General features: G+C 55.3%; 1 protein-coding gene across 2 annotated transcripts; it reads right to left on the reverse strand.

Moving 5' to 3' along the window:
- Positions 1-9,907: 9,907 nt before the first annotated feature.
- Positions 9,908-27,547, reverse strand: AMOTL2 (angiomotin like 2). Of its 2 annotated transcripts, none has more exons than XM_038570932.1 (10): positions 27,421-27,547; positions 24,053-24,847; positions 21,086-21,392; positions 19,950-20,094; positions 19,530-19,622; positions 15,452-15,747; positions 14,488-14,789; positions 13,519-13,736; positions 12,551-12,727; positions 9,908-11,748 (listed from the first exon to the last, which is right to left on the reverse strand). In XM_038570932.1, exons 2-10 carry the CDS (start codon positions 24,784-24,786, stop codon positions 11,690-11,692), a joined length of 2,331 nt encoding a protein of 776 aa, XP_038426860.1. In that variant the 5' UTR covers positions 24,787-24,847; positions 27,421-27,547; the 3' UTR covers positions 9,908-11,689. The 2 variants fall into 2 exon arrangements, with proteins under 2 accessions (XP_038426860.1, XP_038426859.1); XM_038570931.1 differs by having other exon boundaries at positions 12,551-12,730.
- Between the last annotated feature and the right edge of the window lie 399 nt (positions 27,548-27,946).

The raw sequence follows: 27,946 nt of genomic DNA on the forward strand, positions 1-27,946 counted from the left end.
CAAGAGTCACATGCTCTACTGATTGAACCAGTCCTGGAACAATTTTTAAGATAATAAACATAAACATAAAAATAATGATATGCATAAAATAATGATGATAAGAAGTGATTTACTGCACTTACTCTATTCCAGGCATCATCACGCTAAGGGCTCTTCATACATTATCTTGTTTAATCCTTCTGCCAACTCCTTTGGGTTCAGATTAATAGCTCTGTTTTCAGAGTGAACTTACAAACCTGCTCAGAAGTTGTATTAAGGCTAGGCCTGTCAGTGGGGACAGGCGTGGCTGCTGCAGTGTCCAGAAATCCCGTCACCCCCACCCAGACGCAACAGTCAAGATTCTGCTATCTCTAACACATGCACTTATCTGTCTTGTGTTTGCTCTTAGGATCCCTAGAGCGCATGTCAGCACCCTGAGACCTTGCCATGTTTCCCCAGCCTGGGGGCGGGATCTGCATGTGGAGGGAAGGTCCAAGTCCCCAGTAGCTTCTCCCTCTGGAGTCTGGGCCCCAGATGAGGTATCCTGGCCTGGGGGACCAAGCTGCCCAATGTCCCCTCACCTGGGAAGGGCTTCATTCTAAGCTTGGATTTTTCCTAATCTCCCTGCCTCTGTGCTTCAAAAGGATCAGCACACGCAGACATGTGTGATAATATAATGGTCACTATTTTTAACCTGAGCTCCTTGGAAGCTGTTGAGAGCCTGCATTTTATAGATTCATTCTTCCATTCATTTGTTAGGGCTCATTGAGTCCTCCCTGTACCTGGCCCTGCTACTGGGACTAGGAATCATGCAGCAAGCAGGGCAGACGTGGCCTCAGCCTTCCTAGGCTTATATTCCTATGGGAAAGTCTTCAATGAAATATTAACAGAATCAATCCATATAAAAAAGATTACATACCATGACCAAGTGGGATTTACTCTAGGAATGCAAAGTTGGTTTAACACCTACAAATCGATGTAATCCTTCATTTTAATAAATTTAATGACAAAAACATATGATCATTTTGATAGTTGCAGAAAAGCATTTGGTAAAATTGAACACTCTTTCATGATGAAAACAACCAACAAACCAAGAGTAGAAGGAGACTTTCTCAACTTGATAAAGGGCATCTACAAAACCCCCACAGCTAACATCGTACTTAGTGGTGAAAAACTGGATGCTTTTGTCCCTAGATCAGGAACAAGACAAGGATATCTGCTTTTACTGCTCCAATTCAACATATGTACTTGAGTTGTAGTCAGAGCAATTAGGTAAGAAAATTAAATCTAAGGCATCCAGATTGGAAAGGAAGAAGTAAAACTCTATTTGTAGATGGCAAAAATCCCATCTATAGAAAATCCTAAGGAATCCACTAAAAAGTGATTGGGACTAACACATTCAGCAAGGTGGCAAGACACAAAATCAATATAAAAAAATCAGTTTTATTTCTGTACACTAACAATAAACAACCCTAAAATAAAAATCAAGAAAATAGTTACATTTACAGTAGTATCAAAAAGGATAAGATGTCTAGAAATACATTTAACAAAGGAAGTGTAAGACTTATACCTCAAAAGCTACATTCTGATGGGAACAGTTCAGAAAATGGGAACATCAGCTTGGTGGGGCCATACTGCAAGTGGGGAGCAAGCCGACCCGGTAAGTCTTCCCTGCTGTAGCCTCAGCAATTTGTGCCAGTTTGCAGAGTCCCAGAGCTTTGTGCCCTTCTGCCTGGCTCTGTCTGCCTTCAGTGCCCTTCTGTCTCATTGAGGAAGGGGATCCAGGTGGCCTTGACCATAACAGCCCTGCAATTAAAGTCTATATTTTCAGGTGGTGCAGGTGATAGGAAGTCAGTGGTACAAAATCCAAAATGGCCTTTTATTATGAGACAAGGGGGTGAGACGCTTTGCAGAGGCCCTTCCTTTTTCGGCCTTGAGCACAGAGGCGGTACCTTGGAATGTAAGTTATCTGTGGCCTTCTGCTTCTGGCAAGTAAGATTTACTTTCTTTTTTTAATCAACTTTTTATTTTTGGATAGTTTTAGATTTGCAGAATTATTATGAAGATAATACCAAGAATTCCTGTGTACTTGTACCCAGTTTTCTCTATTTTTAATATCTAATTAGTAGGGCATGTTGGTTACAGTTAATAAACCAACATTCTTATGTTATCATTAACTAAAGTCCATACTTTATTCAGATAGCCTCAGTTTTTCCCTAATGTCCTTTATCTGTTCCAGGATCCCATATAAGATTCCATAGTACATTTAGTTGTCATATCTCCTTAGGCTCCTCTCACTTGTGACAGTTTAAAGTGTAAGTCTTAGCTTCAACACGGGGATACAGTAAGAGTCTGAGCTCTGGAGTCAGACAGACCTGGACTCAAATCCTACTTCTGCCCTTATCGGCTGGCTATCTGGAGTCATTTATTTAAGCCCCCTGAGACTTAGCTTCCTTATCTGCGAAATGGAGGCAATAATCTCTACTGTGCAGAACTGTATCCTGCAAGGTAATACATGGGGACACCCACACAGTGTCCAGCACACACTTGCATTTAATAAGAACAGTATCAGAGATATGACCTCTTGCCTCCCCATCCATCCCATATTGCAGCCCCTCTAAAGCCCCTGACACCTGCTTCCTAGGGCTGCGTAGACCCAACCTTAGGGCTGGAACGAAAGGCAGCACCTATTGAACACCTGCTGCCCCACGAGGGCTGGGTTTTCCCCAAGTCTTTTCCAATTGACCTTGGGTTCGACATGGAGGCCAGCACTTCTCGTGGTGACTTACATGTCTGGAATGCACAAGGCTGTCTGCTCCGGGCCCTGAGTCAGTGGCCAGGAGCTCTGCCATTCTCCTGCCCAAATCTGACCCCACCCAAGCCTTGCCCTCCTGAAGGCCCAGTGGTGAGGGGCTGAACCTGCTTCTTGCTCCTCTGTGGCTGCATGGGTGGAGACACCTGGACACATAAGTGAAATTTGTCCCATCCATCTGCTGCTCACTGTGGATATTGTGTGTTTGCCCCAGATGAAAACTCTCTTGGATAGGGAGTCTCCATGTGTAGGGAGCATGTGTGTGTTTCTGGGGGGTGTCTTTGGTGGGTGTGGGTATGTACGTGTGTATGTGTGTAAGTGTGCATGGCCACTTTAGTGTACCAGAAAGTTTATAATGGATGTTTGTGGGGAGGTGTCATGTGGCCAAGCCCATGAGTATATTTTGAGTCTGGGTGTGTGTTTGCTGTGGAAGTGTGTATATATGACTGGGTATGCATTTGCGGGTGTGAAAGTGTGTTCAGCAAAAGAAAGGAATCTCCACACGTCCAGTGTGCCACATTCCCTGGGATGAGATGCTGAAACAAATTAGATGAATGGAACTTTCTCTACAGTCATGGCCTTGTTCCTGTGTGAACACAGGAACAGGGCTCCAACCACCTCCTAGGCTGAAAGTGCCTCCTCTGTTCAAAGTTGGAGGTAGATGCATTGAGTATGGCAAAAAAACCCACCTCTTTTTACCAAGAAAATGGCCTGTGTTTGGTGTTCTGGGTGACCCTCTTATCAGGCACTGAGAACTGGCTCATGAAGGAAGAAGGTTCAGAAAGAAGGGAAGAGACAAGGTTCAGGGAAACTGTGTACCCATTCCTGATCACAGTGGCTCCCGGGAAGCCCCGCCTGGGCTTGAGAGGCTGAGCAGGACTCTGAGGATTCATGGACTACCCCAGGCCCACCCCAAGCACAGGAGCCACCTCAGGGAGCTTCAGGCTCTGTAGGATTTGGGGGTGGGGCTGTCCTTGGGGCCTCCCTTGCCCAGGGATCCCTATTTCATGCCCCCTTACAGTGCTCCTTCACTTCCTGCCCCCTGTCCCTGGCCTATCAGTAAGGCCTCAACCAGTCAAAATCCTGGTTGTAAAACTACTTTTTACCAAACCTTGATGCACCCTCTTCAGACTCATGTGTGGTGTTCTCTCTCACCTCCTACAGATCTTTGTTCAAATATAACCTTCTCAATAACCTCTTCTTACGATTGCAACCCCCTCCCAGCCCAGCCCTGCCACCTTGTTTTGAACTCCTCATCTCTCTTGCCCTTCTCTGCTTTCCCCCAAAGCTCTTACCACCTGCTGGCACCGTGTGCACCAGCACTGCATGAGGAAGTGAGCACAGAAACAGGGCATAAGCATTTAGGGTACGGTGGCATCCAGAGATGCTACAGAATTTAGGGCAATCTGCATTGCCCAGAAATCCAGATGTAAGTTAGGAGAAAATAAGCTGTCTTTTTGTCCCAATTTTTTTTTTAAGATTTTATTTATTTATTCATGAGAGACCCACAGAGGGAGGCAGAGACATAGGCAGAGGGAGAAGCAGGCTCCCTGTGGGGAGCCCGTTGGGGGACTCGATCCCAGGACCCCGGGATCACGATGTGAGCCAAAGGCAGATGCTCAGCCACCGAGCTACCCAGGTGCCCCGCCACACCGGTTTTAAGAACCATTGTTCTAACACGGTCTGCAAAATGTATTCGGTTTCCGAGTTGTCGTCCTCCACCCCACCACTGCTTGAATGCAAGTTCCAAAGTGCAGGGGTTTTGTCTGCTTTATGATCTCCTCGGCACCTAGAACAGTGTCTGGCACACGGTGGGTGCTTAATGGATAGTTGCCGAGTGAGCGAATGTGGGAGGGGGTTCCGCAAAGGGGAGCATGTCAGCTGCACACGGGGTGGGAAGGCAGCAAGTGCTCCCTGCCCCCCCTCCCCCCCCCCCCAGACCGGGCAGCGAGCACAGTGCTCTTAGTCTGAACCCTGTGAGTCGTTCTTGGGACTCAAGTACCACAGGGCCTGGCTGGGAATGTCATCCTGATAAAAAGCATTCCACGCTGCCTCTGCTTCTGGCCCTGGCCTGTTCCCGGAGGGAGGCCGGTGCTGGCAGAGCCAGGCAGGAGAGGCTCTCTCCGAGGAGGAGGGAGTTTGGTTCCACCAGCTGTTCCCACGGCTGGGGCTGCCCGGGGCCCACGTGGTTGGCAGTGCTGGGCCTGCCTCAGGAGCCAGCCATCCTGCAGGGCCGGTTCTGGGCTCACACACCCACAGCTGCCTGCCCAGCCCCTCCTTTCCACCTTGGCCCAGGCCCTCGGGGCTCGGCTTCTCCTTCTCTGACCCCAAGACTCCACCCACAGAGTCCCTTTCATCCTCCTGTACCTCCAGTGAATGGTGGGGGTTTGGCCGAGAAGGAGGGGAGTGGGCCCCCCCCACCCAGCTGAAACATACAAAGGGGCTACTGTCCGGGCAGTGTTCAGGGCCACTTGTGACCCCGACACAGGGACAAGCAGTCGCCTCTCTATAATCAAAAAGCCCACCTGCTCCCGATCAAGCGAGCAGAGCCCTAGGCTAACGTCTGCTCAGTCTCTGCATCTCCTCTCCTCTGTCCCGTGGTCCTGGGGAACATCAGGGAATTGGAGAGGGGAAGCTGCCAGGAGGGAGCGATGCTCCAGCTGGATGTTGATGGGAGAGTGTTAAATTAAACAGGCCAAAGGACGGAGACAAGAGACGAGGAGGGCTTTCCGGAGAAAAGAGACATCACGGGCAAAGGCCTGGAGGTCCGGGAGACAGCAGTGGACTCAGGGCCATTTTTCTGGGTGTGCACAGGAAAGTGACGGAATGGGGTGCCAGGAACAGAGACAGGGCGGGGGGCAGTTCTTGCCAAGACTCCTCTTCCAGCCAACACTTAGGATCGCCCCTGTGCCGGGCTCAGTGCGGGGTGTGAGGGTGAGACGGGGGTGGGAGCATAAAGATGTTTACACCTATAGTGTGCTTTATTCACCACCGTGCGGCAGTGCCTGCCAGGGGGCTGGCATCATGCTGGGCGCTCATCTGGGACAGCGACAGATAAAAGGAGTGAGGCGAGGGCCCCTACTTACAGAGACACAGGACTGGGTAAAGGGAAGTCAGTCTCATCGAGGCAGAGAACCCAAACCTTAGAGAAAAACCTCTGGGAAGGAGGGCTGTCTCTCTTCTTTTAAGCTAAAGAAGGTTGCTGTAGTTCTCAAGGCAAACCTTGGCTGTGGCTGCTGCGGTTCGTCACTCTCTGGTTGAGATTTTGGCATTTATGCCGCTGATGCAACATGCTGTGACGATTTCCACAGCGCATCGTGTTGAGCAAGTAACGGCTGCAGAGGAGAGTCTGGGCAGGGCCTCCCAGAGCTGGAGAAGCAGCCGCGTTCATGCAAGAAGAGGTAAACCTGCGCGGGGAGGTGTCCACGTTGTTGCCCAACCACCTGGAATGTGGCCCCAGGTAGGAGCCTTTGGATTTGCAAGAGGTATTTGTCTGAGGACAGTCTGTGACACGTGGCAGGTCAGAATGGATTGCTGACAGGCCCTCAGAGGAGGGAATGTGTAGAGAATGTCAGGCCACCATGGAGTGGCGTGGCTCCCAGGCACCCCCAGAACTAACTGACGGATGTCTCCCTCACCGCCAGCTCTGGCTCAGAGCTGGAGATTGCTTGGCAGGTGACGGCAGGGTGCAGATGTGGGCCAGCCACAGCTCTGGTCCTTGGCAAGCTCGTCGGCCCTACTGTCCAGGCTCTGTGGCGATGTCTCTCTCTCCCTGCTGGACTCCAGGTCCCCTTGTGTGGGCATTGTTGGCCCTCGAGGAGAGGGTTAGGTTAAGGTGGGTGCCTAGAAGCACCACTCTATCTGTCCTTGGTGGGGAAAAACTGGAGCTTCATTCATCCCCAGCCCCGAGCCTCATGGGGGAGAGAAAAGGTTGAGCTGGAGTCACGGGTGCCTCCCAGAGAATCTGTTTCGGGAGATACGATGCCCATGCCTGGATACAGATGGACTGTGGAGTTAATGGAGCTTTTGCCTCAAGATGCTTGCTTGAAAAAGCCCCTTCCAAGCTTAGACCTAATTTTATATTTGCCATTTTGCATTCTTTCTCTTAGAGAGGGTTCCCATTATTATATAAGCGTCAGGTTCACAAACCCAAACCCATCCCTCCTTAATGCTCCTTGACTCTGGAGAACGTCGAGTAGACAGTGGATGCAAGAGGTCAGGGCTCACAGGCCTCACAGGCCTCTTTCCCAAATCTTTGGCTGGGACCTCCGCCCTGGAGGAGGTAAGATGGTGGAGGGCTCTAGGGCAGAGCAGACTGTCCTCTCTGCAGCCTGGAGGGGTGAGCTGGAGCTGCTGGGCTGGGCCAGGTGGAAGGAGACTGTCCGCTATAGAAAGGTCAAAGTGTCATCCTGAGAAATAGGAGCCCACAAGTGTGAATGCGTCAGATCAAATAGCACTTCTAATTCTGTCCATATGGCCCACTGGTGGGACATTTGCTGATGACCCGTGTTTGGCTGCTGGTTTAAAATGAATGCTGTGATATAAAATACTGCTGAATTTTAGACCTTCAAAGGACGGGTTTTATGGTAGGTGATTTATATCTCAAAAAAATAAAATGAAATAAAATAAAACGGATGCAGAGAGCCTGGTTGTCGTGGTGCTTTTCTCTCTTGTTGGATCGAGGCATGGTGGGTGTGTGAAGGCACCGCTTGGTGCCAGGGTTTCCAGGCCACCTTTTGAAGTGTCGGTCACACGCAGCAAGTGCTGTTCCGGGACCACTGTGTCCTGGCTGCGTCCTCACGGAGTAGGAAACAAGACGGTGGCACTGCAAACAGGTTTCCTGTCCAGCTGGGGTCCTTGGGAGCAGTGAAGTGGCTTCCGCCATTTCTGGGTGACTGGGCCCCAATTTACTGCCCCTTATCATGGCACATTTTGCCAAGCCCTCTGAGCCTGACACATGCCCGGGCCAGGGGAAGAGTTAACGATTAACTGGGAAGTGAGAGAGACGGCTGGGACAGGTGGCCTGCCAGCCCTCTAGGGCAGGCAGTGTGGGGCCCCTCTGAGCCGCACCCCAGCCCTGTGAGTGGAGACACTGGTGAGGGCAGGGCAGGCAGGGCAGGGCTATCTCTCTTGGAGAAACTTGGCCTCCAAAGGGCCCAGCAGAGCCAGCCATGGGACCCAAGCTCCCTCATCACCAGTGCTGGGCACGTGGGCTGCAAACACTCTCATCCCCGGGAGCCTGCCCAGCCCCACCACAGCCTGCAGTTCCACCAGTTCCAGAATTTTGTTAGGCTGAATTTCAAAGTGCACTGAGAAGCCTACTCAATCCTTTTGCTGAGAAGAAATGGCTCCTCAGACCCACTGGTGATGCTGGGGCTAGAGGGTCCCACTGCCCTACAATGGCACTAGCCAGCAGATATTGGTGCCCTTCCCATCTTTTTCTCTGACACGTGCTCAGGCACACATGTACAAAGACACATAAACAAATACACATGTATGCACATGCACTGGGCACATGATGGTTTCTTCGTCCCTCCTGGTCTGTGCCAAGAAAATACTAAAATGACTCGCAGCAGACTAGCTCTTACAAAAGGCACAGATGTTTTGAGTCCCTGGCCAAAGGTGCTGCGGGTGGGATGGCACTCTTGTCAGGGCTTCCTGTACCCAGCTGTGGGCTGTCCTCCCAAAGCTCTTTTGGGGACAGGTGGAGGAGAACAGGAGGGCATCCTTTGGAATGCTCTCTACAGGCACCGGCATCTTAGCAAATGCAGCTGTGGGCTGATATGGTTGAGGGAAGAGTTGTGGGAACAAGAGCCCCATGGCTGACACCCTCAGATTGCAAACTGTCCCCATAGCAAACCCTAAGCCAGGGCCCAATAAGAGGAAGACAGGCATCAATGCGTCCCAGGTGGCGGGAGGCAGGCTGGAGAGGGCTGGGGTGTTGGTGTGGCCACAGGGTGGGGATGGTTGCATTGGCACGGTGTTGGGTGGGGAAACTGCATGGAGAGCTTCCCATGTGCTGGGGTTCATCAAAGTTGGTGATGCAAAGTTGCTGGAAAAAGGTCCTTGGATAGTCCCAATTCTTCTTCTTGTTTGCTCCCTTTTCTTGTGGGCAGGTAGGCTGGCTCAGGAAAACATGGGTTACACATCAACATTGCCACTGAGTCCCTACATCTGCCCTGAAAATACTTCACCCACAGCCATGGGGGGGGGCAACTGCTCCCCTCAAGTGCCCATAGCCTGTATGGCCTGCTGCCTCGTGGTCAGCCTGACTGCTAGCCTAAGTCCTGACTGGGAACCTGATTGTGCGGACTGGCTCATGGAGACAGATACTTTGCTTCTAATTAACAACTGAGACTGAGAATGGTTTTCTCTTATGGATTAGAGTGACATGCTCTCTCAGGCAAAGGGCAAGAGTGGGGATACGATAGTAAGGTAGGAGGCAGGCCCCCAGAACGTTCCGCACACACGAATACCCTCTGCTTGTATCCAGGCAAGGGCAAGCACGGTGCCCGGTCTCTTGGATGGCTCTGGAACTCCTTGTGCTGGGTGGAGCTGCGGGGGGCGGGGGGGGAGGATAAAACTACCTTTGGACAGCCAATCCTACTGTGGAATAAGCACAGCATGTGGCCAAATAAAACCAGCTAGGATAAAGCAAAATGGAGAGGCTGCCCACCTGCCAGACCCTCCCAGACTGAGAGAAACAGCAGCGACCCTGAGCTGCCCTTCATGGGTATGGTCTGGCCAGTGTTTAAGGACCAAGGCACTCGGGAGCATGGGGTAGGGGGCAGTGAGGGTACAGTTCAGAGCCAAGAGCGCTCAGGGACGATGACATGGGTGGCCCGCCAAATCCTCAACCCTTTCTTTTTCTTCTTTCTTTTTTAAAGATTTATTTATTTATTTATTCATGAGAGAGAGACAGAGAGAGAGAGAGAGAGAGAGAGAGAGGCAGAGGGAGAAGCAGGCTGTATGCAGGGAGCCTGATGTGGGATTCGATCCTGGGTCTCCAGGATCACGCCCTGGGCCGAAGGCAGCGCTAAATCGCTGAGAGCACCCGGGCTGCCTTCTTTTTCTTCTTTCTATCCCAGGGTAGTCTCTCATGTGGGCAAAGACACATTTAAATTTTTTTTTTTTTTTTTATTAAAATACTGTTATACCCAGCGGAATGCAGCAGCAGTCCTGGTAGAGGGTGGCATAACAAAACAGCCATGTTTACATTTTAAATATTTACGATAACTTAAACATACAGACACACATCATGGTCTTTGGCAGAAAACGTTCACAGCACAAAAAAATACTTTAAAAGAAATACCAAATATTAATCCAAAATATATTAAGTTGTTTTTTTTTCCTTTCACAATATTTTTTTGCCTTTTTTTCTTTTTTTCTTTTTGCTTTGTAAACAATGCACATGAACCAAATGTATCTTTCAGCTTTAAAGAAGGGTGGGTGGGGGGGGATTTAAAAAAATATGCAATTGTCCAGCAAATGCAAATGTTTAAAAAGGAAACTTGAGGAATCATGGGAATAAGAGAACACATACCGAACCTAAAAACAGTAAAGGATAAAACAAAGATTCAAGGAAAACTAAAAAACAGTCAAGACAAACTACTAAAACCCACCAATCAGTCCTGGGGCTGAGCTGGGGGACTCTTTAAGAGCAGAAGTCAAAGTCACTGCTGCTGGCAGGCTGTCATGTGGATGCTCTGCTCTGATTCCAAAGCACTGGCCCTGCTGCAGGGCGCTGCTCACCAGTAGCTTGAGGAGCCAGCCTCATGGGCGCCATTTTGTGATGGGGGCTCCATTCAGAGGACGATTTGAGTCCCATCTTGTAGCTCATTGATCAGTTCTCACCAGCATAACTCCCTCTCCCAATCCCTCCAGGTGGGGACAAAGACTCTGATGAGAACAAGGCAACTTCTCCAGTTTCCTTCAAGAGAAGTGGTGCTGGGAAGCCCCCCATGGCAGATGTCTGTGTGTGGTGGCTCATTTCATCTGGCTCAGGGTTCGTAACCAAACCGACAGGATGTCCCAGGGACAGGAGCTGTGGAGCCACTTCAAGAGGTTGGTGATAAGGGTCCCATGGGCATTTAAAACAGGGCTCAAGGTGGAGGGAAAGACAGCCAAGTCGTGTGGATCAACCGGTATTAAAAGAACTGGAGAAGGGAAGAGAGCTGGGAGGCTGGTCAGCAGTTACAGGAACCGTGGTGACGGGGACGGGGGAATGGAGAGGGCGCGAATCTGAAGCCTCACGCTTCAATCTTCTGTTCCACAAGAAGGGGGTTATATACAAACTGCACAGCTTATTCTAGTCCACTGAAATAACCCCTATCCACTCCAAGTGAGGGGGTGAGGCTGTGGCTTCTGTAGGACTAACATCCTCAATGGTCCCCCAAAGATGCCAGTCTCAGTGACCTCAAGGAGGCAGTGAGGTGCTGAGGAGCAGATAAGGTTGGCTGGGACCACACTTGAGCCACAGGGGAATAGCACGGCCAACTTCCTACTGATGTCCATGGGCAGCCATCTTTGGAAATCAGGCTTCCAAACCAATGTATCCCCTCCTTCCCTGCCTGAGTGCCAGCTGCGTCCAGAGAGGGCTCAGCTCCCTTCTGGGTTTCCAGTCGCTACCCCAACAGTCAGCCTGGGAATCCTCATTCTGCATGGGCTCAGGAGGGATGTGGGGCTGAGGAGGGTCTTCTGGGTGCAGGTGCTCTCACAGCTCCCCTCACCCCGGCAGCATCCTTCTTAAGCCCTGGGCACCAGATGCTCAATGGGAAGGAGTGCCCGGTTGGGGAGAGCGGGGCAGCAGCCGTTGGGGGGCTGCTGGAATGGCCGCGAGGGGCAGAGGGCAGAGGAGACAGGGAATGGTTCGGAGTACCCCAGCACTACCTCCTTCCTTCAGATCAGTATCTCCACCATGTCCGACAAGTCCTGGACTCTGGATGCAGCAACAGAATCTGGAGGAGACAAGAGCACAGGCAAACGCCAGCGAGCGTTACAAGACTGTCCTTTTAAATCCTGGCACATTTTAAAGACAGGATCTCTCTTCCCCAGCGCTGCCTCCCTCCGCTGCCCAGGTGCCCGGGCGCCCCTAACCTGGCCAATCAAGCACAAGGCTCCGAGAGCCTCCCTCCCACCCAGCTCTCCACCCAGGCCGTCAAGGTCCAACGTGGAAGAAACATTTATTTATAACTCTAAACTGGTTGGAGGCTCAGAGGGAGGTGGAGCCCTGGGGGAGGGAAGCTGCAGCATTCTTTCCGTGCCTGTGGTTTTCTGGGACGGCGAGGCACAGGCACACACACACATGTGAGGGCTAATGTGAAAGGGAAGCAAAACATTTAAAAGGCATCTTCTCAAATATCTCTGTCTTGGACTCTTTTTAAACAAACTCCTCTAACTTGAGATTGCCATCGGCCAACTCGCCAAGCTCCCTGATCTTAGATGCTTAGATTGGCAATAAAATATGTAAGGAAGGCTATGGAAGAGGAGACAAAGCGCTTCCCACGCGGGTGCTTTCTTTCTGAACTCAGGATCTGTCTGTGATCAGGGTTTTCAGTTTCTCCAGTCATGCGTCCAACCGGCCCTCACGTCCACACGGAGGTGGCCCACACAGCCTGCTCGTCCAGCACTGTGCACGGCTCCCCATGGAGCGCCATGAGCCAGAGGGGTCTGGGAACGAAGGGGGCTTGGTGCTCCAGCTCACACGCCGGCGTGCCCGCAGCCCTGCCACGCACAGAAGTCTGGGGAAGGGGGACTCACCCAGCGAGGCTGTCCTCTGGCCCCCGCTGTACCCCAGGAGGCTGTCGGGATCCAGTCCCAGGCAAGCAGAGGCGCCTTCTGTGGGACCATCGGTCTGGGTGCTCCCATCTCTGCTCCCGTGTTTGGCATGTGCAGGGAGGGGAGCTGCGGCCACTGGCTCCTCCTCGGGGGCCCTGTCTGCTGGAAAGGCAGGAGGTTGATAGTTATTGCCTCATAAACAAATGGTAGCCCTTGGAGGGCGCATCACGTTAACTGTACCGGTTTGGGATGTGAGGTGGTACAGGTTGCTCTTGATTTGCGAGAACCTCAGTTAAGATTAAGTACTGTTTCCAGGGGATCCCTGGGTGGCTCAGTGGTTTAGCTCCTGCCTTTGGCCCAGGGCACGATCCTGGAGACCCGGGATCAAGTCTCACGTCAGGCTCCCTGCATGGAGTCTGCTTCTCCCTCTTCCTGTGTCTCTGCCTCTCTTTCTCTTTCCCTCTCTGTGTCTATCACAAATAAATAAATAATAAATAAATCTTTTTTTTTTTTTTTTTTTTTTTTTTTTAAAGATTAAGTACTCCTGTTTCCAGATACCAAGGACTATCAGGTTAGATTGGTTTCCAAACTTTTTCAGTGGCAGGACCTTTCTTTGCGGATTAAATCTTAGAACTGCTCAGAGGAGCAGAGGAGCTTGCCTGGAAGGTACATCTGCACAGGAAGCTCTATTTTTGCTTAGATGGCAAGCGGCTGGGATCCAGGGTGATAGAATGCACGGAGACGGAGACGGGGTCGGGGACGGGGACTACGCGTGCCCCTTCACACCGGCAGGACTGCTGTGGGCTGCAAGGTCACTGGAGCCACAGTGTAAGCTGGCTCCCTTGGGCACAAGGTCAGGAAGCCCTGGCTCCTCCGAGCCTCACTCCTGCGAGCAAAGGCCTGAGGGCAACCCAGCCCTCTACCTGCACCTCCCATCCGCCTCCTCTCACCTGTAGCCAGCCGGGCAGGGGCATCCGCTGGTCGCTCACTAGAGGAAAGACTTTGCCAGCCCTGGGTGCCTGCTGCGGCAGCCACGAAGACAGATGGTACAGACTTGGCGGGCCTCAGGGAGCCCTGGGTGGCCTTGCCCGGGTCTTTCCTGGAGCGCTGCTGAAGGACCTTGATCACCGCATCCTTCTCCAGGATCTGGGCATGGAGCACTTTCAACCTGATGGACGACAGGCCACGCTCACGTGGTCAGACCAGCAAATCCAGTGGCCTCCACCCTCCCCACCTCATGAAGGCTGGAGGGAAAGCCCTCTCCGCCGAGGCTGTACTCTCTTGCCCTTATAGCAGGGGCCAGGAGGGGGCCTTCAGAAATGTCCTCACTATTCTGTAATTTGAAGGCCTGAAAACTACCACTGCATGAGGCCCTGGGCCCTTTTTTTGCCAATAAAGGGAGGTCAAGAGTGGGTTAGATTCATCTGATGATAGCAATGGCACAACCCTTGCTCCGTGGGGCAATACCCCAGAGCGGCTGATCGTCCAATGGGCTCGGTTGATGTGCTTGTGCTTTTGAGTCAGACATAGGTCAAAGAGAAATCTTGTGGGGCCTCTGAGATTGTTTTTGGACAGAAAACACCAGCTATCCCCAAGTGAGGGACCAGTCCATATGCCTTCTGGGGTGGTGCCTGGTGTGGACTCAGTTGGAAAGTCTTACTCTCTGATTTACTGGGGGTAGGGGGCAGCAAGTAGAGGCCAGGTGGCATCCAGCACCTCCACAGCCAAGGTCCTCCGCAGACCAAGGAGTCTGGGAAAGAACATGTGCATGGCGTCTGGTGTGCCAAACACCCAGGAAACCAGCCCAGAAGCATGAAGGACTAGTGGAGACAGGGGGTTTATCAGGGATTAAGCATGGCAGGGATCGGACAGTGCCACCCCCAACCCACCGCAGGTGGCCTGCAATGCCAATGCCCAACCTGCTTTCCATTTCCTGATGCCTGTGGCCGCCGGTGAGCAGACCCTCGTTGAAACTGCTGCTGGGCGAAGGCTGGGGCGAGTGTCGGATGAGAGTGGTGTCACGCTGGGCGGCGGCCGTGGCCGCTGCGTCCATGGCAAACTGCCTCATGGCACGTTCCTCCAGATACTTCTGCTCCCACTTGGTCATATCAGCCTCCAGCGCCAGGATTTGCTCCTCTTTCTCCCGCAGTTGCTCTGACAGCCGCAGGGCACTGAGCTCCGGGGATCCACCACTGGCACCAGTGGGGGTGCCCGCCTGTCTCTGCGGAGAAGGGACCACTGTGATCAAGGGCAGGGGTTGGGGTGTGGCCGCCACTGGTCCTCACTCCACGCGAGGACTCTCACTTATGCACGGGGGCTTGTTCGGCCATTCCCAGCACACCTGCCCCCATGACCCGCTACTACCAAAGATGAAGCAGGTGCTGTGGTTTCCCACACCCCTGTTGCCAAGAGCGTAGGGAAGATCAGGCCTGCCTTTCATAGGGGACCCGATTAAGTATCTTTCAGACTGGGAAAGGGGTGCTCTTCATAATTACACTATGACAACTAGGTGTAAACTAGGACCCACCTGGGCAGCCCAGGGCATTTGGTCACTCTACCTCCGTGGGGAGAGTAAGGTTGGGCGTGGAGACAGAACTTCTCTGGTTTGTAAACACTAGAGTTATTAACGGGGCCCAAAGTGAGGATAAAGACTCGGATCTGGGTGACCGTCTCTCCATCCTGGGGAGACAGGTAAGAGCTAGCTAGTCTTCTACATCAAGGCTCCTGAGCTACTTTCTCTAGAGGCGAAGGATGCCAACCCCTGCTGCTGAGGACCGAAGCCCAGGTCTTGAGTCCCCAAGGCTGGCACCCAGCCAAGAGGCAAGGCTGGAACACAGATCACTCTGGCTTTCCAAGGGGTCCTCCACGGGTCTCTGAGCTCACCTGCTGTGCACGCAGGGCCTTGAGTTCCTGCTCCAGGCGCGTCCGCAGACGTAGCTCCAGCAGCTCCCGCTTCTCACAGGCAGCCTGCAGCTGCCCGAGGGCTTGCTGCAGCCGCTCCACCTTCTCCACGTAGGCCTGCTTCTTGCGCAGCTCCTCCTCGGCTCGCGCAGCCCGGCCCTGTGCGTTGCTCAGAGCCTGCTCCAGTAGCTCCGCACGCCTCCGCTGGTCCTCGATGGCACCGCGCAGCAGGGCCATCTCCCTCTCCAGCTTCTCCTGCTCCTGCTGCTGCTCGTAGCCTGCGGTGGGGAGGGAGAGGGGGGCTCAGTCAGGGACGGCAACCACCCTAACTGGTCCCACTGAGCGCCTACCACAGGCTGGGCTCTGCACTGATGGCTGGATGAGCTCGACTACATCCTACCCTCTCCACAATCCGCAGTTAGGCACTGTTATTACCATTGCCACCTTACAGAGGAGGAACAGGTTAAGTCACAAATAAATGGCAGCACTGGACCTGGGCCCTTGCGGTAATAAACAGGCTACACTGCCTCTCTGCGGGGACGAGGACAGCCCCGAAACACTGTCTACTTGTGCCAAGTGGCACCATTTTCAAAACACATTCACAATTTTCCTGGAGCCTCATGATGAGGCTAGAGACTGGCCAGATGGGAACTGTGATAGGAACTCATGACACATGAGAAGGCTCATGACCTTCATTGAAGTAAGAGAACAAATGAAGAAGGGAGAAAAAAAGCATCACTGGCCTCAGCATGAGCCAGGCACTTACACATCTTATTCCATTGAAGCCTTCAACAACAGCCCCTTGAGGGAGGATATGTGATCCCCAACATATTGGGGAAGAAATAAAGGTGAATGGTGCTGCTAAAGTGGGGACCCATGTCAGCCTGGCCTCCAGAGGACCAGCCTGCCCCCCCTACCCAGAGTCCTCTCAAAGTGGGCTCCAGGACTCATTCTGTGGACCCAGGGCCTCCCGACATAGTGCTACATTTTCTCCCCTGGTCTGGAGGACCACTGCAATGTAGACAACCAGGCTTATAAAGAAATGCAAAATCTGTGGCATAATGAAAATGACTATGGTCCAAAGATTTGTGTCTAAGGTCCTAGCTCTCCTGACTTCCAAATCATCTTTTTTGCTCCCCAGAAAATTCTGCTCAGAGACTCACTTTACATTGTGGAGCCAAGCAAGGCCCAAGCCAGGCCATGCAGTCCTCCAGCTGATGCTCTGGGTGTAAATCCACCTCCCATGCATCTGCCCTTTGGGAGTCCAGCTTGGCCCCTCAAGGAGGGTGTCAGCTGCCTGCCTTACTGGAGGGCAGAAGGGGGTGGGCTCTAGGGCCTGCCCGATGAACTCAAAGGCACTGTCTCTAGAGCAGCACTATCACAGTACCGTGGGATTTTCTGCTGTAATAAAATTGTTCTATATGTGCCAACCTGTGCAGCAGCCACTATGTTCTCGTGGCTATTGACCACTTGCAATATGGCAAGTGTGAGGAAGGAACCAGATTTTTCATTTTATTTAATTTTAATAATTTTAATATTTGGGCCACATGTAGCTAAGTACCTATCGTATTGAACAATACAGGTTCTGGAATGAAAGAATGAAGCCTTGGGACCTGCGTAGGCAAAGGGAGGATTCATGGATTCCTGGAGGCAAGAGGGCACAGGGCACTTAGGTCAGCTCTGGCTCAATTTGGGTTTTTCCGGATTTGGAAATCTGGGCCTAGGGTGGCCTTCTCCTTTAGTGTGGAGTGAAAAGATGAGGAAGCTCAATAATATTGAAATTGAGGCATCCAGAGTGGGCTGACCGCATCTCATGAGCAGCACGGTGGAGGGGCGGGCAGACAGAGTAGACTGGGGATTTGGGCCTAGAGACAAGGACCCCGTCCTGTATGTGCTCACAGAACCCAAAGCTTACAGAGCTTGAGGGCAGCCGCGGCCTTTCCTCCCAGTCTCAGCACGACTGCCCCATCGTCTGGCCCCAGACCCGAGGCTCAGGCAAGAAGAAACTGCTCAAGAAGGATAGGGAGCTAGAAGGATAGGGAGCTAGAAGGATAGGGAGCTAGGAGAGCTAGGTCTCAGGGAGGCCAGGGCCAGACCGGAGCAGCCAAAGCTGGGAGTCTGTGCCAAAAGCAGGTGGCTCGGGGGACAGTGCTCCCGCTTCCTACTACTGTTACTTCCAGAAAAAAAAAAGTGAGGTCAACTAGAGACATTTTTTTCCCTGGGACTTTTGTGTTTTTTTTTCTCCGCGGGTATTAAGGAACAAGGAAGAGCTGCTTGGCTTTCCTCAGCCCCTGCAGAGAGGAGTGGGGCGCACCCCGCCTTCTGTTTCCCGCAGCTTCTGCGGCCCGGGCCATCCGCGGGCTCCAGGGTGAAACCAGGGGCCAGTCTGGTCCGCTGGGGAGGCGAGCTGGTGGGGGGGGTCGGCCTGGCGCCTCGGAGTAAGCCCCCGGCTCGGCCGTCCCTTTGTCCCAGTGGCTCGGGCGGCGGCGGGGCGCGGGGGGCGGGGGGCGCGGAACAGCCCGGGGCTCCGGAATGCCCGGCATCCAGGTCACCCGCGGCTGCCAGATTAGTGGCTCCAGCGAGGAGCCCAGCAGCCGGCGCGCTCCCCGGGAGCGGAAACGCCTCCCCCACCCCAGAAACCTGCCTGGCCACTTCCCTTTGCCGCAGCGCCGCGCCCCCAAGGCCTCCCCTCCTCTGCAGGCGCCCCCACTCTGCACCCCGCCAGCGACTCACCCCTCCACCCCCAGACTCCCAAGGGCTCCAGCCCCCTTGTGGTCCTGCCCCTCTACCATCACCTCCCTCCTGGGACCCCAAGTCATGGCCACCACCTCCTGCCCAACCCCCACCCCATCCCTTAGGTGTCGGGTTCCAGGCTCCATCCTTTAGGAAGGAGGTGCTGCCTGCCAGAGCTCAGTCCTCAAGCTGCCCCCCCCCACCCCCACCTTCTAGATACCCCCTACTATCCAGGCCCCTCACACACAGTAGGTTTCCTCAAAGCCAGCCTCACCAGGACTCGAGCCACCCCTATTCCATTTGTCTGCAAACTCCCCAAGGCCACAACAGCACGTACTCACTGCTCACTGCCCGCCCAGCTGTGCTAGAGCTCCTTCCTGCTGCTGAGCTCGGCCTTCCTAGGGTACCACTCCATGGACCTCCACCTCCACCTCCACCTGAGCTGAGCCATTGCGCTGCTTCACCTGTGGGCACCTCTCCGCCCCTGCCTTCCCCACAGAGCCTCTCTCTCAGGCCAGTGGGGACTTCCCAGTCACTAGTCTCCAAGGCCAGGGACGCCTTGGTTCCCTTGAATCTGTGGTGAGAAGACCCTGCTCCTTTCTCAAGCTTGACCTTCCTACCCTGGTACATCCCCCGCCCCCGGGCCTGCTCCCACCCTCTGCCCAATGCCCAGAAGGGGACTTAGCGTAGTTCTGCTAATGAACAAATGACTGACTGACTGACTAGACTAGTCAACAGTGAATTCACCCACTCTCTTTCAGAAGACTTCCACCACCCGTGTAAGAGGAGTTCCCCAAACTCCTTCTTCAGACTGCTGGTTAAGCTCCAGGAATCCAGTTTTGGTTGTCTGCGGGTACCTGGCCACCGGTTATGGCTCAGTTTCTCACATTCCAATCAGGCACCCCAGTTTCTCACATTCCAATCAGGCACCCCTAACCTTTCTGCTGCCTAGGACTCCCTGAGAGAACTCAATATTCCTTCTCTCTGCTCCCACTTGCCTCCAGGGCTATCTGGACTCCGCCACTGCCCACTGCCCCTCTAGCTCCGAAGGAGACGGTACTGAAACAGCACCACAGCTCAGCAAATCACTGCGCCCCGGCTGTCCCTCTTGTAGCCACTGACCTCGCCAATAAGAGAGAACCAGATCTTGTTCCTTGGAAGCCACCCCTCCCAGCAGGACAGTCCAGTGCATAGTAGGCATTCAGTAATCCCGGGCTCGAAGCACTGCTTTGACAGGCCGGAGGGCCGATCCTCCACGTCCAAAGTCACCGTCCCAGTGTCACCACCCACATAACTGTATGGGCATCTGAGCGTGAGCCCTACTCACTCTGAGCAAGCAGCTTGGCCACCATGTCCTGACTGCCTGCCTGGGCCTCCTGTGTCTTGCTTGCCAAGCGGCGGTTCGCAGATTCCAATCTCTCTGTTTAAATGAAGGAAAAATGTTTTAAGAAAAAATATTTGAGTATCAGGTGCCCGCCTGTGGGGTTGCACCGTCTAAACCGGGGATGGGCTGATAGGGAAGCCCTGGGTGTGCTCAGGGCCTAAGGAGGAGGGAGCACTCTGGGCCACAAAGGTGAGGAGGTCCCATGGGTGGCCCCAAGGGGTAGCACAGAGACAAGCATGCCCCCTGTCAAGGCGGCCCCCAAGGAGTTTCAGCCTGGCCCCCTTTGAGTCAATTTACACAACTTCTCTTTTCAAGCCTTCCGCAGGTGCTCACCACCCCCTCACCTCGGGCGACCTCTCTCACCTCTCAGATCCCTGTTGAAGTCCTGCAGCCTCCTCATTTCACTATCCATTTTGTTCCTCATGGTCTTTTCCAGGGCCTCCCGCTTGGAAGAGGCTCTCATTAGGCTCTCGTGGGCCTCAGAGAGCCGCTGGATTTCACCTTCCAGCTGCAAGAAGCAGACAGGAGAGCTGAAGGAAGGGGAGAGATCCCTGTGTGGCCTCAGGGTCCCCTCCACAGGCCCAGGCTGCTCTCTGACTCTCCATCAGAAAGGATGAGAGAGGACAGGATAAAAGGCAACAGCAAAAAATCCAAGTGGTTAGAGTGGGACGGTCAGAAGCTTGTGGCCTCCAGATTTGAATCAGATGCTAGAACCAGCAAGCAGGGGTCCCCTCAATTGTGCCAGGGCCCCAGTGCTGAGTGAACCCAGGGCCAGGTACCCTGGAAGGGGCTGCCTCTGACTGACCAAGCATAGCTTTCCCGCACCCAATGTCCAGAAAGCAGCATTTTACTTTTGTCCAGTTTCTACTGAGAATCTGAGCACTGTGGGCCAGGAGTGGGCACAAAAAGACTCCAGCCACGTTCTAGGGGCCAGAAGAGCTCAAACCACAGGACAGCCATAGGAGGCCCGAGGCCACCTGTCAGAACTGAACGCACAGCTGGCAAACCTCCTCTAAAGAACAGGGTGCTGGCCCCTGGGCTGAGCTGCCTCCTCTCTGGAGCGTTTCCTCCTCTGGCCATCCCCGTGTACCGCAGAGGGCCAGCCTGGCCCCAGCTGCCCCTCCCACTTGGCTGCTGGCAGGTTCCGCACGTGCTCCGAGCTGGCCTGTGATTCCAATAAGTAGCTCGTTTTTTCCAAGAGGAGGGGCTTTCTTTCTGGCCAGGGCTGGCCCAGAACAGACTTGCTGTTGTGTGCGGGACACAAAGGGCTCTCTGTGGGAGGTGTCCACAGGAGGGGGTGTGTGCAGGGGAAGGGTGTGCAGCGAGCTGGTGAATGGGCTCTTTCTAATCACCACTGGCCAGCAACTGCTCACACTCCAGGCCTGCTCTGCTGGCCTTGAGGCTGCTCCCCAGCTGTCTAGAGTCAGTGAGGGAGGGAGGAGAAAGGATATGGGGGTAGAGAGCAGGCCCCCGCCCTCTGAGGCCCCAGCAGGGCCTACCTTCTCGATGCGGCCAGCCTTCTCCGCTGAGCTCTCCAGCTCCCTCTGCAGCCTCTCATTGTCCCTCTGAAGCCTGGCATTCTCCCTCAGCAGAGTCTCCATCTGGGCCAGGTGGGCACTGCCAGAGGGGGCCGAGGAGGTCTGGGTGCTAGCCGGCCCCTCCACCTCAGGTGGGCTGAGGGCGCCTAGGGGGCCATGGCTAAGAACAGCTGGGTGTGGTGGCAGGGGGTGCTCCTGGGGCTGCTGTAAGTACTGGTACTGCTGTTGCTGCTGGAGAAACACAGGGGGCACTTGGGCCTGCAGGATCCTGGGGAACAGAAGAGATGGTGCTCAGAGACTATGCAGGCCCTTGTGGCTCCCACCCCTGAGCAGCCTTGGGTGGGCCCAGCCCTCCTGGCATACTGGCAAGTCTCCACACAACAGGAGGCAGTGTCCAGTGGGGAAGGCTCTATCCGAGACCCTGAAGGGCCAAGGGAGTGGGGCTAGTGGGGGTTAACATCAGGATGCTTGTTTCATGTCCAGCCTCACTGTGGCCAAGGCCTTGGGGATCAGCCTGAGTAGTCCTGGACCTTGTACACAGCCTTCCAGGACTCTGGGCCACTTCCTGCGTCTGTTATAAGCCTCTTCTGCTAGTATTTGCCAGTGTAGCACACTCACATTTTCTACTCCCTATTTTGGGTCTCGTCACCCGTTGCAGAAACATTTTTGTGAATCCCCGTGGCTCAGGGCAGAGTGTAGATAGATATTGGCATAAGGGTCTGAGCTCCAAAGTCTGACAAAATAGGAATTCAAATCCCCATGGTGCAGGCTCTGCTAAATCATGAGGATGAGTGTTTCCAGCCTCGAGGGGCTGGCCAGGCCTACACAGGGCCTGATGGGATGCTGGGCCTACAGCGCGTGCTCCCACAATGGTGGTCCATCTTCTACCTCTCCTAGTGGTAACTGCAACATACTGTCTGCTTAAAGAGTAAACGTGGCCCACACACTGGATTTTCTTAGGTGTAGGGGCCACCTCTGGACCACTGCAATAGCCTGAGTGGAGGGACAATGTTCCACTGGCCTCTAGCAGTGCTGTAATGTCACCCTCAGCCCCATTAAGGGAAGGAGCAAAGAGCAAGAGGCATGGGTGTCAAGGCTGGTCACACGGCCTTTCCGGGGTCTTGTGACTCCAAGTGTGAAAGAACAAACTGCCTCAGTTACGCCAGGAGCTTTCCAGAAGCTTCATGAGAGTTGAATTCCACTTGTAGGTCCATCACCTCAGCATTCAGGCCCTCCATCCCCCTCACAGCCTCCTCTCCCCTGCTCCCCTTAGGACCCTGGGCTAAAAGAAAAGTCTCGCCCCAAGTTCCCAATGAACAATCCTTGTGTGACCAGCTGAAAGGAAAGGCTGGGCAGATCTATTTGTCTTATTGCCTAAGGCAGAGCTTCCAGTGAGGGCTGAGCAGAGGGTCCCCACTGGAATGTGCAAGCTCTCGGTGCACTGCTAAATGTGGCATTCTCAGGGTTGCTTCACGAACTTTCTCCCCCCTGCACCGGGCCAGGCAGACACAACTGGCATTCTTGGGGGATGACTTAGCTCTGAGAAAGAATAGAGTCTCCTTTCCTTTCACACTTGCTCTCCCTTCCCTGTCCTGCTCCTCCCCCGCCCTCCCTGTTTTGTTCTCCTGTGGTCTACTTCCTTTCCACGATATTATCTTTTCCTGACAGGGTTCAATAAGGCTGCTCCAAAAGAAGAAACCCGCGACTCAGCTTCCGAAACTCTCCCTGACCAAGCCCTGAGAGAGGAGATAAGGTGGGGGGCACGAGCGGTGGAGGATGGAGAAAACCCACAAGGCCCCGTCCTCTGGTTCCCCCATGCCAACACCATGGCGTCACTCATTTCTCGAGAGCAAGGAAAGGCATCTATCCCAGGAAAAGGCCAAATGGTGGGAAAGCGGGTGACTAAATGAAGACTCAGCAAGCATGAAGAGGACCAGACTTCGGCCTTGAGCTTCCAAGGAAAGGAGTCTGCAACTCCGCAGGCCCCTCTGGTGGGGTTTCCTGGGCCAGCCCGGGGGGAGGTGCGGTGTGTGAAATGATCGGTGTCCCTGCTTCTCGGAAGGGGCCGGGCCGAGTGAGAAGCCAGGGGCAGAGCCTCATTTCTAGGAACCAGTATTTCTGCAAACTATCCGGGGTTTCTGTCCCCTCCTTGCACCCTTTGCCCTTAGAATCCATTCTCTCTACGTGCTTCCCGGGGGGACCTTTTTAAAGAGGTGAGCCAAATCCCATCCTCTAAAGGCTTCCCTTCACATTCAGGTTCAAAGTCCACATTCCCCAGCAGCCCTTTCCAAGGCTCCACAGAAAGGGGCTTGCCAGGACCCCAAGTCCTCTCCTGCTAGGAGCTCCAGCCACCTGGAGCACAGGGAAAACGTGAAAGGAAACGCAGAGTAGTAGGAGGGTGGCTCCTGCCCTGGTGTAGGCCAGGGAGAGGTCTCGGAGGAGGCCATCTGGTCCTTCCTGCCTCCAGTTAGGAATGCCTCCCACTCATCACAGAAGGCAGACTGTCCCGTTGGTCTTAAAGGTCTCCAGAGAAGGAGGTCCCATGTCCTGCCAACTCAGCTTGGAAACCGTTTGGCAAGGATTCCCAACCCTTGTCTTTAGCAAGTTCTTTCGAAAACCTAACCTTTAACCCCCTGCTGTAAGCGGTACCCCCGGGAACCCTAGTTACTTGACTGCTACAGCTAAGCACACAATGGCATCCATCTCCAAATTAAAGCAAAAGGTCCCACTAAGTTCTCACGTGACCCTGGCTAAGTCCTCCTCTACATCAGGCCTGAGCCCCTCCCTCTCGGGACAGGGAGGGGGTCTCAACAGCCTTCCTCTGGGGCCTGCCAGCCCCGACACAGGGTGTCTGCAGGCTCTCCACCCCAGGGGAGAACGATACCAGAAGGAAAGTCAAGAGCTTGAAAGAGCAGGGCGGGCAGTTACCTGACTTCAGCATGCTGGAAGTGTGGGCTCCCGCGGGTGCGGTACCGCGGGTCGGTGACAGCAGTGGCGGTCTCGTGAGCTAGCACAACGTGTGGGTACTGAGGCGGCGGTCCGCGGGGCTCTGGGCCCTCGGCAGGTGGGCCCCTGGGTGCGGGGCCCTGCTGATTGCGGGCCAGCTGCGGGAAGCTGTGGGAGGAGCTCATGTGGCTGGGGGCCCGGGCCCCGTTCCTCTCCAGGGACAGCTGCAGGAGCCGTTCACTCAGGGAGCGCACATGCCCGTGCCTCAGCTCTCGCAGGGCCTCATCCTGGCTCCGATGGCCTCCTGGGGCCCCTCGGGGATCCCGGTCCCCCACATGTGGCCGGGGCCCCGCCTGCTGAGCCGCATAGTACTGGGAGTGGGCTTTAGCCTCTTCGTAGGTGGGCAGCTCCTCACCCTTGCCGGGCTGTGGACACAGCCGGTAGAGGGTGTTCTCTGCCAGGTGGCTCTCACCGCCCTGGTGCTCCTGGCCCTGGGGTTCCTGCCTGGTGGCTTGCTGCAGCACCTGAGTGTCCTCAGGTGCCAAGATCTCTGCAGAGGCTTGGGGGCTCCCTGTGCCCCCAGCCCCAGCCCCACCCCGCAGGGCCTGCTGTTGGATGGCCAGCAGCGTGCGAGTCTCCGTCAGGTTGCCATAGCGCAGCTGCTCCTGGATGAGGCGGTGCAGGACCGTCCCGGAGGAGTCTTCTAGCGTCCTCATGCTTCCTTGCCTTGTACACAGCTGCCTGGACAATGGCCGGTGGCACCTGGCCCCAGGGCACCTGGGAGGAGGGAAAGAAGAGCAATTAGTGGGAGCACAGGGGAAAGAGGGCAGGGGGTGCTTTCCGTTACAGTGTGGTCCAAAGCATAATGGTGAAGAGTAAGGCTATGGGGGCGGGGGGGGGGGAGGTCACACAAGCCTGGGTTCAATTGCCAGTGCTGCCACCTACTGATTAAGGCAAATGACCTAACCCGTGAGCCTCAGTTATTCCATCGGAATAACGCTTGCCTCATGGAGGTGAAAATTAAATAAGGCGATGGCTGCTGAGTGCTGGTGCACTGTAAATCCTTGGCAGAGGGCCACCGTTACAGTCATATTCACGGAGACTTACTAAAGAAAGCCACCAGTAACCTCCAAGGTAATCCATCACCCAGCCTCTGCAGTCAGCTTCCCAGTGAAAAGGCTGAGGAGAGACTCCAGGGCAGGAGTAGTTCAGCTACAACCACTGAGCAGGCCAGTCTAGGGGTAGACAGGGCCCCAGTTCATTGGCAGGTGATAAAGAAGGAGTCCAGCCTAGTAGAAGCCCTAGGCAGACAGCCCCTAGCTCCCTCTAGAATGTAGCATGCCTGAGCCCTAGGCTTGGCACGGGTAACTCACCACCCTCTACCACCTTTACCATGCTGGGCCCTCTCTGTCACGGGATGACCTTGACGGTCACTCTGCAAGGTGAACAGGAAGGACAAAAATGCATCGGGTTTGGCAAATAATAAGGGATCAAAGGAGAAGCTACAACAGGACGATGGTTTTGTGAAATGAGGTGAAAAAGATGCCACCCGTCAAGGTTTGTGGGTCAGTCATAGTCTGTGTGCTGACAGCAACTGCATGGGTGCTCCAGGAAAAACAAAGGGCGGCACCGTGTCTTTGACTTTAGGACTGTCCCTCCTACACACGTACACTTGCTACTTGGAAAAGACCCCGATGGCCCTCTGCCACATAGAGGGTGGGCACTCAGCATTTTGCCATCGGTAACACTTATCTGAGCTAACTGGAGGAGTAGGGGAGCGAGGGAGAAGCTCTTGGTTGCAGGGACCGGAGTCTGGGGCGGGGGTGGGCTGCTGGAAGCTTCAAGAGCAGGGAGTATCTCCTGAGGAAGGTATTGCCCTCTGAGCTTGGGCTCTCAGTGGCTCATGTCCCGAGGCTGCCTGCCTCACCCAGCTTCCTTCCACAGCCTCCTCCCACACAAAACTCCTAACTAGATTCAGGGAAAACCAAACAAAACCCCTATCCCCACAGGTCTTATGTATGGGGGGAGGTCAGTGGGAAGAATGTGGTCCCTTCTCGGCCACAAAACTAGCCCCATTGCCCTGCTGCCTTTAAGGTTTGGTAGGTTGGCAGAGCAGCCAGTGCCAATCTACTCCTCCCTCCAGGCTGCCCAGAAATGAGGAGAGGGAGAGGAGTCTGGAAGGCATCTCTGTGCCCATCCTTCTTGGCACCCAATCGGCCGCCCCCTCTCCCTACACCCCGGAGGCGTGGAGATGCAAGACTCCAGAGTTACCAGAGGCAAAACAAACTGCAATCAATTCGCCCTAGAGTTTCCTCCGCGGGGCATTTCCTAAAGTAATCAGTCTGGGCTGACTCTCCAGCCGAGAATGACGGTGGGGAGCAGGGTGGGGAGAAGGGGGGGGGGGTGGCGTGCAGAGCTTTCGGGACGGGCTCCTCGTGTCCCCCCCGCAGCCGTGAGCCTGGGAGCCGGGAGCACCTCCGGGGCCCCTGTGCCGCGTTTGTCCCCGTCAGACCCCTCAGATGCACATTCTTTCGGCTGAGCCGTTACTAAAATCTGTGACCGCGACCCGGCCATGCACCTTCGCTGCACCGGCGCACCCCGGCTTCCTGAAAACCAGCGCCCCCTCCCCGGTAAGCAAACCACTCCGGCTCGCGCCGGGGCTCGGCCTCGCCTACGGAACCCACGCGAGGGTCTCTAAGGAGGCGTGCACCGCAGCAGGGATGCCGCCCTGCCCGGGCTCCCGGCCGACCGCGAGCACCCGGAGCGCGCGGGGGGGGGGGGGGGGGGCGGGGGCCGGTGGCCCAGCAAGGTCTTTAAGCGTCGCGGGTCCGCCTCCCTCCCGGCCTCCCGAGCCCTCTTTGTTTTCCGAATGCTCCAGCGCTGACGTCACCGGGCTGGCCGGCCGGCCGCATTCTTTCTAAGTGAGAGCCGTTCCGAGGCTCCAGAGAGGATTTTCCAAGGAAGACAAAGAGGAATTCTTGGACGGGTTGGGGGCAAGGACACCTGTGATCTGCCCCCAACCGGATCGGCCCCAGGGCCCGCACCTTGAACCCGCAGCGGCGCCCCTCTGCCCAGCCCACGACCCGAAGCATAAGCCCCCGCTCCCCGCAAAGGCTGCCCCCTCCCCCCGCCCCAGGGGGCCCGCGGGCCGCCCAGAGCTCGGGACGGCCCCGGGCCGCCTCTGCGCTTCCTCGCAAGGGCGCCCCGCACCCGGGGTCGCTCGCCGCGCCGCGCCGGGCTCCGGCTCCCGCTCCCGCTCCCGCTCCCGGGAAGGGCGGGCTGCGCGGGGGCTCCGGCTGCACCGTGGCTCCCGGGCCGCGCTCCCCGAGGCGCCGGGCGGCCGTCCTTACCGCTGCGGCCCGCGGGTGCTCGGCGTGGTCGGCCCGGCGCGGCTCGCCCGGCTCGGTGGCGGCGGCGGTGGCGGTGTGCACTCGGCGGCGGCGCCGACGCTCTGGCCGCCCGGGCCCCGGCGCGCAGCTCCAGGCTCGGCCCGCGCCGGAGGCGGCTGCTATGCCAGGAATGTGAGAGTTTCAGGTTCCCCCTCGGGATCAAAGCGAACCACAAATAACCTCGCAGCGCGCCGCCCTCCTCCGCCCTCCGCCGCCCTCCGCCTCCTCCCCGCCCTCCTCCCGGCCCCCGCCTTCCTCCCGGGAGGCGGTGCCGCGCGCCCCGGAGCTCGGTCCCGGAGCTCGGTCCCCGGGACGCGCGGCGCCTCCCTCCGCGGCCTCCCCACGCCACCGCCGTGGGCCCCCGGGGCTGCTGGGGACGGATTCATGCCCTCGGCCATTGCCACCCCCCCCCCCGACCCGTCCCCACCTCCACCTTGCACCCACTCCTTCAGCCCATCCGCGAAACGACACCCGGAGATGGGCAGTC

The sequence above is a fragment of the Canis lupus genome, chromosome 23, assembly GCF_011100685.1.
Source record: "Canis lupus familiaris isolate Mischka breed German Shepherd chromosome 23, alternate assembly UU_Cfam_GSD_1.0, whole genome shotgun sequence".
Lineage (NCBI taxonomy): Eukaryota > Metazoa > Chordata > Mammalia > Carnivora > Canidae > Canis > Canis lupus.